A 9,393-nucleotide genomic window follows, 5' to 3' on the forward strand; every position below is an offset into this window, starting at 1 on the left:
CAACAACACTGTCCACTGCTCTACAAGGTATACGCCTTTTTTCCTGATGATGGGCCAACACGGCCAATTGCCAAAGGATCGGACCTTCGGGCTGCAGGCACCTTTCAACAATTCCCCTCATGTTTCCCAAGGTTGGGTGTCAGAACATCAACGAAGAATTGAGGAAGCCAAAAACACTTTAGGGATTGTAGCCAATTGTAATGCAATTCCTGCCATTGTTAGGTACACTTCTTCTCTTTCTTTGCATGTGTGAGATGTTCTACCTGGCCAGTAGGTGCTCTTGCGAGCTAACAAATGAAACACGTAATTCTTAAAGTAACCTAGGTAGGTTATGTGAAGTGCTCTAGGGGTAGGTAGCGTGTAGCCAATAGACCCTAACAGCCAATCTTACTGTGACCTAGCTTCCGGCTAGCCAGTATACCTTATGGGGGGGATTCATCAAACTATATAGAGTCATTTTAGGTGTATTTTCTTGCACAAAATCTTGCGCAAGGATATTTCCTGCATTCTTTTTGTGCGTATTTTTTGGTGGAACTTTTTCTAAAGATGTCCCCCTTCAGGTGTACCGTAGAACCGTTATTCCTGTAGACATGTATTTATTATCTGCGTTTTTGCACAAAAAAAGGACGCAAGTGTCATTTTCTTGCGCAAATATACACCAGCTCCGAGCACACGTACAAGTCTACCTTATATTTTTTTCAAAAGCTGAGATGGGCGGATTCTATTACTGCACATGATTCACAGAGACCCGTGCGCAAGTTTAGTAAATTTTGCGCAGGTAAATGACAAATACACACAACAGAAAGGGGTAAAAAAAAGCTCTACCATACACTGATGTTGATGAATCCCCCCTATGTGTACTAACAGGAAACTCATTGTTGGCGAATAAAATGTGTGAGATAATCAAATTGTTTAGTCAGCTTGAAACTAAAGGTATAAAGAGCTGTGCTAATGTTTAGTTAGCCTCATAAAGATGTGTAGACAGCTAATAAAATGTCTCAGGAGCTAGAAACAAAATGTTAGATAGCTGCCTAATTGTTTAGTAAGCTTTAAAATGTATAGTAAGCTTAATAAAATGTCTTAGAAGCTAGAAACTAAAGGTCTAGATAGCTTCATAATTATTCAGATAGCTTCATAATTGCTTAGTTAACTTCATAAATGTCTTAGAAGCCTTCTTAGATGTCTAGTAAGATTACTAGTCTACAAAATGTTTAAAATGCCAAGCAAATGTATAGTAGGTTTAAAAATACTTAATGTGTATAAAAGTTTGTCAGTATATAGATTCTGTCTAGTTAGAGACCCTGCTTAAGTCTGTCTTAGTTCCTCTGCCTTAGGGGACAGACGGCGGGGTCAACTTATTTTAAGTAAGGGGCTTTGTGGTGTCCCGATACCGGATTGCATCCGTTGCCTTGTGATGAGGTCCCCAAAGTCAGATTCCCTAGGTGTAGGTGGGGTCCTCATCCTTAGCTAGCCCATTGTCACCCCTTTAGTAATTAAAATTATTCAAATTTAATGTGTATATATTTATACAGTAAGTGTACTTACCTAGTTAGCGTCGCAGGACCTGCGGGTCACGTGATGCGTTCCAAAGACACTATGGTTTGTAGTTCAAGGACCTTTGGAGGAAGTCAGGTGTTTACCCATCAGGCTATGTAACGGTGAGTGACAGCTGACTTGGACCAATCCAAAACGGCCCTGCCCCTGCCCATATAAGGGAGCGGCGGCCATTACTCTCTCTCTTTCCTCGTGGGCTGTTGACAGGGAAAGATCTGCGCTGCTGTCCTCAGTGAGTTAGGCCCAAGCCTTGCGGCGACGGCTGATCTTTACAAAACTGTGAGTGTAATCAATCCCTAAGCGCTCTGCAAGATCACCGGACCGTATCTAACCCCTAAATCTGGACGGATCTTTGCACGTTACCCTAAATTCTGAGACTTATATCAAAAGTCAAGGTCCGCAACAACTGTCAGCCACTGAAGTGTATGGAGACTGTATTAATTAGACTGTTACTGTTCATTGGATGTACCGCAAGTCTTAAAGTAAAGTTTATCCTAGTTCAAGTTCAACTACCTTGTGGACCTTCAGTCATTTTATGCATGCACCTATCGTTACTGGGAAGGGCGGCGATAGGCCGGAGAATTACCTCAGCATACTAGCCCTCAGCCTGGTGTCACGAACAACAGGGTTGACCTTAACCCTTGATATACTGAAACAACACCCTGACTACACTACCCATACCCCTGAGGCCTACCACACTAATAAATGAGGTTCATGTAAGCCTTGGGAGCACTTTTCTGTTGCCTAGACTCTTCAAAAATCTTTCTTCTGTGGATCAACTTCTGGAGTCTTATTTTGTGAGCCTTTGTAGCTTTATCATTTTTTAGGGTGGAAAAATCAGCATGCAATAGGATTTACATTGATGTTTGAGGCCTGTGTTGCCCTGTTATTGATGTTGTGTCGTACTGTAGGAATTCTATTGTAGATAATGTAAGTGAATGAGGTTGATTTGTGACTCATAAGTGGCCATTCCTGTGACCCAACAGTCTTAAAGAGGTACTCTGGCTCTAAGAGATCTTATCCCCTATCCAAAGGATAGGGGCTAAAATGTCTGATGACGGGAGTCCCGCCACTGGGGACCCCCCCAGAATCTCTCATGCAGCACCCACCTGTGTGTGCTACACGCAGCGATTGATGCTCCGTGTCTGAAGCCTCATGACCATGGGGCCGGAGTGTCATGATATCACAACTCCGCCCCGTATGACATGTTGTCCCACCCCCTCAATGCAAGTTTATGGGAGGGGGCTTGATGTGAGGCTTCAGACTCTGAGCCTCTAGCCCTGCATGCAGTTAACACAGGTGGGTGCTGCACGACGGGACCCCCGCTATCAGACATCTTATCCCCTATCCTTTGGATAGGGCATAAGATGTCTTAGGGCCGGAGTACCACTTTAAGGTATCAATGCAAGATGGATTTCCTGTGACTGTTCCATTGCGGTTAAGGCCACCTACAGATTACACAACATGACCCCGTTCACATACTTAGCTGCTATGAAGCATGATTCCTGCAGTGCGATGATGTTTGGTCAAGTAGCTACTGTTCATTTTGTACACTCAGAACAGAAAAATATTGGTACAGTTTGGTCCTCTTCAGTGCGTAAAGTGTCCCTTTATTCTCACTAACCGAAGAGAGTAACAATTGTCTGCTGTGTTAGGCATTGTTCACACATTTGTGGTGTATGGTATACATTGTAAAATACTCCTGGGGCATTTCTACTATGGAAGCCTCTAATGTACTATATTGGACACACTTCATGTATATGTCATGTCAATAAGGCCCTATAGATACCTTTAGTACCTACCTAAACCATAGGTTTACATACTGTTACTATAAGACCAAGTGTATAAATGTACTTTCTATGAATATTGAGGCCATGACCTATTGGAGCTCCTGGGGAGCTTTGTAAAATATTCTCGATAAATGCCTCAATGGTAAATACCAGTATTACTTTAGAGCCTGCAGAAATAGAGAATATACAGTTAATATGGTGTTATTAGAATGAATGAGGGTCTTTTTAGTAATTTCCTTTCCTTGTTATTTGTAGATTTACTGGATCGGACCTATTATTGGAGCAATCTGTGCCAGTGCTGCCTATAATTATATCTATTGTCCTGATATTGAACTCAAGCAACATTTGCAGGAAACTCTTCAGAAAGCTAAACAGAAGACAAAAGGAAACTACATTGAGGTGGATGATAATAGAAGCCATAATGACAATGAAGACTTGATCCTTAAGACGGGAAATATCCATGTTATTGACATTGACCAGCTAGAAAGCAGGAAGGGAAAAGACTCTGCTAGTGAAATACTATCTACTGTATGAAGTATGTAGCATCTTTGGGATTATTTTTTTACCGGAAGGCAAAAGGGAAATATCACATATGTACCTTAAATGAAGAGAAGAATCTCCACTCACAGTGGATACAGTGAAGTCAGGGAATGCATTCACCCATGTTTTAGCTTCTACATGGAGTTGTTTTCAGAATGGAGCAATGTTTAAAACAATGAAATACCCCATCCATCAATTCATTATTGAGTCATATAGTTCACATACAATATATATAAAGCTGTAAACACACCTATTATAAGAAATAAAGTGTCTAACACATAATCATTATTAATGTGTCAAAATGAATATGATAAAAGTTCCCAAATCCATGTCTTGTATATAACAATCTGCATAATAAATCAGGGGTAAGCACTCCCCATACACAGGAACCTAAGAACCGTATAGCTATCAGTAGTAATGCATACAATATATCCAATAAGGAGTACCTGTAATCATTTTTTTTATATGTTATAGATCCAGTGGCGTACCAAGGGGGGGGGGGGGTGTTTGCAGCCCACCCCGGGTGCCACACACAAGGAGGGTGCCATGACGGAGTCACTCCCCCCCCCCCCCAATCCAGTGCTGTAGCTGCTGGGGTGTGGAACATGCCGCGTAGTAACCGGGGTGTCCCCCTTGTCTTCAGCTTCGCTCCCGTCAGTTAGCACCCCATTACCTCGCTCCGCCGACCCCCATTTGAAGCTGTGCTGGCGACCGGCCCGGGTCTGATGAGGGACGACGCGAATGTGACGTCCCTCCGCAGACCCGCGCAGGAGGACGTCACTCGTGTGTGTGTGTCTATCTATGTGTGTGTGTGTGTGTGTGTGTGTGTCTGTCTGTGTGTGTGTGTCTGTCTATGTATGTGTGTCTGTCTATGTGTGTGTGTGTCTGTCTATGTGTGTGTGTCTGTCTATGTGTGTGTGTGTCTGTCTATGTGTGTGTGTCTGTCTATGTGTGTGTGTCTGTGTGTGTCTATGTGTGTGTCTGTCTGTGTGCGTCTGTCTATGTGTGTCTGTGTCTATGTGTGTGTGTCTGTCTATGTGTGTGTGTGTCTGTCTATGTGTGTGTGTGTCTGTCTGTCTATGTGTCTTTGTCTATGTGTGTGTCTATGTGTGTGTGTCTGTCTATGTGTATGTGTCTGTCTATGTGTGTGTGTCTGTCTATGTGTGTGTCTGTCTGTGTGTGTCTGTCTATGTGTGTGTGTCTGTCTGTGTGCGTCTGTCTATGTGTGTGTGTCTGTCCATGTGTGTGTGTCTGTCTATGTGTTTGTGTCTGTCTATATGTGTGTGTGTCTGTCTATGTGTGTTTGTCTATGTGTCTGTCTAAGTGTGTGTGTCTGTGTGTGTCTATGTGTATGTGTCTGTCTATGTGTGTGTGTCTGTCTATGTGTGTGTCTGTCTGTGTGTGTCTGTCTATGTGTGTGTGTGTGTATTTGTTGGGGGGGGGGACAACTATGCTACCTAATGTGGGGAAACTGCGCTTCCCTAATAATATGGGGAATCTATGCTACCAAAGGTGGGGAGACTGTGCTTCCTAATGAGGGGAGTCTATGCTACCTAATGTGGAAAACTATGCTACCTAATGTGGGGAATCTATGCTACCTAATGTGGGGAATCAATGCTTCCTAATGGGGGTAATCTATGCTACCTAATGTGGGGAATCTATGCTACCTAATGTGGGGAAACTGCACTTCCTAATGTGGGGAATCTATTCTACCTAATGTGGGGAATCTATGCTTCCTAATGTGGGGAATCTATGCTACCTAATGTGGGGAATCTACAGGGTGGGCCATTTATATGGATACACCTTAATAAAATGGGAATGGTTGGGGATTTTAACTTACTGTTTGTGGCACATTAGTGTATGTGAGGGGGGAAACTTTTCAAGATGGGTAGTGACCGTGGCGGTCATTTTGAAGTCGGCCATTTTGAATCCAACTTTTGTTTTTTCAATGGGAAGAGGGTCATGTGACACATGCAACTCATTGGGAATTTCATAAGAAAATCAATGATGTGCTTGGTTTTGATGTAACTTTATTCTTTCATGAGTTATTTACAAGTTTCTGACCACTTATAAAATGTGTTCAATGTGCTGCCCATTGTGTTGGATTGTCAATGCAACCCTCTTCTCCCACTCTTCACACACTGATAGCAACACCGCAGGAGAAATGCTAGCACACTCTTTCAGTATCCGTTGTTTCAGGTGCTGCACATCTCGTATCTTCACAGCATAGACAATTGCCTTCAGATGACCCCAAAAATAAAGGTCTAAGGGGGTCAGATCGGGAGACTATGGGCAGACCGTGCATGTTGGGAGCTGTAGTTAAGCAACAGCTGAAGGCACACAGGTTGGAAAATACTGAGTTAAGTAATAAACTCGTAGTGTTTTGCAACCAGTGTGCCTCCAGCTGTTGCAAAAATTACAACTCTCAGCATGCAGTGACAGCCGAAAGGCATGCTGGGAATTGTAGTTATATAACGGCTGGAGGCAGTCTGTGCATGCTGGGGGTTGACGTTATGCAACAGCTCTCACAAAAATTTAGGCCAAATATGGAAAACGTGTTCATCTTTATAAGAAAACATATGAAGATGTATACATTAAAATCAGAGATACAAATGAATAGATGGTCAGACAACACATACTGAAAAAAGAGGTGAGTATATCCCAGATTAATCTAAAGGGGCTATATTGGATGTCAATAGTTACAGATGGAGGGTACAATTCTATCATCCAGACCTTATGTATAAATACATATCACAAAATGCTTTCCAATACAATGCATAAGCCAATGAAGGCAGGACAAAATGCATTGTATTGGAAAGCATTTTGTGATATTTATTTTTACATAAGGTCTGGATGATAGAATTGTACCCTCCATCTGTAACCATTGACATCCAATATAGCCCCTTTAGATTCATCTGGGATATAATCACCTCTTTTTTCAGTATGTGTTGTCTGACCATCTATTCATTTGTATCTGTGATTATAACCTCTTAAGGACGCAGGGCATATGGATACGCCCTGCATTCCAAGTCCTTAAGGACGCAGGGCGTATCCATACGCCTGTGGGAATTCCGGTCCCCACCGCTAGACGGTTGGGGACGGGAGCCGGATGCCTGCTGAATGATTTATGCCCCCCCATGTCATTATGCCCCCCCATGTCGGCGATGGCCGCAGATCGCTGGACAATTCAGTCCAGCGATCTGCGGTGATTCCGGGTCAATCGGGTCTCCAGTGACCCGGTGACCCGGAATTACTGGCTGATCGGGGCCGTCTCTGACGGCCCCGAACAGCCAGAGCCTGCAGGGGTGAGGTGGCACTGGTGCCACCTCACGATCGCCCTGATTAGTCGGCCGGATTACCGGCTGACCAATCAGGGCGCCTGCTGCGGGTGTCACTCCCGCACCCGCTCCGCCCCTCTTCTGGAGGACGTGAGCGGGTGCGGGAAGAAGACCCCGGGTGCTGGGGACCCCGATCCCCGGCGTCCCTGTTGGGATCGGGGCCCCAGGAGCGACGGCGGTGGCGAGGGACTTTCCTGCGACGGAGCAGCAGCAGGAGGTGAGTGACAGCCTCCTGCTGTTGCTTAGCAACAGCTCCCAGCATGCAAAAAGGGCATGCTGGGAGCCGTAGTTATGCAACAGCAGGAGGCAGACCACCACAACTCCCAGCATTCCCTTATGGGCATGCTGGGACTTATGGTTTTGCAACAGCTGGAGGCACATTTTTTCTATGGAAAAGTGTACCTTCAGCTGTTGTATAACCACAACTCCCAGCATGCACAAACAGCTAAAGTACATGCTGGGAGTTGAAGTGGTGCATCTGCTGGTTGCATAACTACAACTCCCAGCATGCCCATTGGCTGTCGGTGACTGCTGAGGGTTGTAGTTTTGCAACAGCTGAAGGCACACTGGTTGTGAAACTCAGTTTTTTTTTTACCTAACTTAGTGTTTCACGACCGGTGTGCCTCCAGCTGTGGCAAACTACAACTCCCAGCAGTCACCTTACACCATGCACTGTACATGCTGGGAGTTGTAGTTTTGCAACAGCTGGAGGCACACTGGTTTTGAAACACTGAGTAAGGTCACAAACTCAGTGATACATAGCCAGTGTGCCTACAGCTGTTGCAAAACTAAAACTCTCAGCATGTACAGTCTGTCAGCGCATGCTGGATGTCCCCCCCCCCCCCAATGTGAATGTACAGGGTACACTCACATGGGCGGAGGTTTACAGTAAGTATCGGGCTGCAAGTTTGAGCTGTGGCAAATTTTCTGCAACAGCTCAAACTGCCAGCGAGAAACTACTGTGAACCCCCGCCTGTGTGACTGTACCCTAAAAACACTAAACTACACTAACAAAAAATAAAATAAAAAGTAAAAAACACTACATATACACTTACGCCTACACAGCCCCCCTCCCCAATAAAAATGAAAAACGTCTGGTACGCCACGGTTTCCAAAACGGAGCCTCCAGCTGTTGCAAAACAACTACTCCCAGTATTGCCAGATAGTCACTGACTGTCCAGGCATGCTGGGAGTTTTACAACAGCTGGAGGCACCCTGTTTGGGAATCACTGGCGTAGAATTCCCCTATGTCCACCCCTATGCAATCCCTAATTTAGGCCTCAAATGCGCATGGCGCTCTCACTTTGGAGCCCTGTCGTATTTCAAGGCAACAGTTTAGGATCACATATGGGGTATCGCCGTACTCGGGAGAAATTGTGTTACAAATTTTCTGCTTTTACCCTTTTTAAAAATGTAAAATTTTTGGGAAAAGAAGCATTTTAGGTAAAAATTTTTTTTTTTTTTACATATGCAATAGTCGTGAAACGCCTGTAGGGTATTAAGGTTCACCTAACCCCTTGTTACATTCCCCAAGGGCTCTAGTTTCCAAAATGGTATGCCATGTGTTTTTTTTTTGCTGTCCTGGCACCATAGGGGCTTCCTAAATGCGGCATGCCCCCAGAGCAAAATTTGCTTTCAAAAAGCCAAATGTGACTCCTTCTCTTCTGAGACCTGTAGTGCGCCAGCAGAGCACTTTTCACCCCCATTTGGGGTGTTTTCTGAATCGGGAGAAATTGGGCTTCAAATTTTGGGGGTATTTTCTGCTTTAACCCTTTGTAAAAATGTAAATTTTTTGGGAAACCAAGCATTTTAGGTAAAATTTTTTATTTTTTTTTACATATGCAAAAGTCGTGAAACACCTGTAGGGTATTAAGGTTCATTTTACCCCTTGTTACGTTCCCCGAGGGGTCTAGTTTCCAAAATGGTATGCCATGTGTTTTTTTTTTTTGCTGTCCTGGCACCATAGGGGCTTCCTAAATGCAGCATGCCCCCAGAGCAAAATTTCCTCCAAAAAAGCCAAATGTGACTACTCCTCTTCTGAGACCTGTAGTGCGCCAGCAGAGCACTTTTCACCCCCATATGGGGTGTTTTCTGAATCGGGAGAAATTGGGCTTCAAATTTTGGGGGGTATTTTCTGCTATTACCCTTTTTAAAAATGTAAAACTTTTGGG

General features: G+C 44.3%; 1 protein-coding gene across 1 annotated transcript in view; it reads left to right on the forward strand.

Annotated features, from left to right (window-relative positions):
* Positions 1-4,141, forward strand: part of LOC130272693 (aquaporin-4-like) — a 46,922-nt gene extending 42,781 nt beyond the window's left edge. Inside the window, exon 6 of the mRNA XM_056518552.1 lies at positions 3,600-4,141. Within this exon, the coding sequence (XP_056374527.1) occupies positions 3,600-3,878 (279 nt within the window). The 3' untranslated portion in view covers positions 3,879-4,141. The remainder of the gene's footprint in view (positions 1-3,599) is intronic.
* The last annotated feature ends 5,252 nt before the right edge of the window (positions 4,142-9,393 follow it).

Source organism: Hyla sarda, chromosome 5 (assembly GCF_029499605.1).
Source record: "Hyla sarda isolate aHylSar1 chromosome 5, aHylSar1.hap1, whole genome shotgun sequence".
Taxonomy (NCBI): domain Eukaryota; kingdom Metazoa; phylum Chordata; class Amphibia; order Anura; family Hylidae; genus Hyla; species Hyla sarda.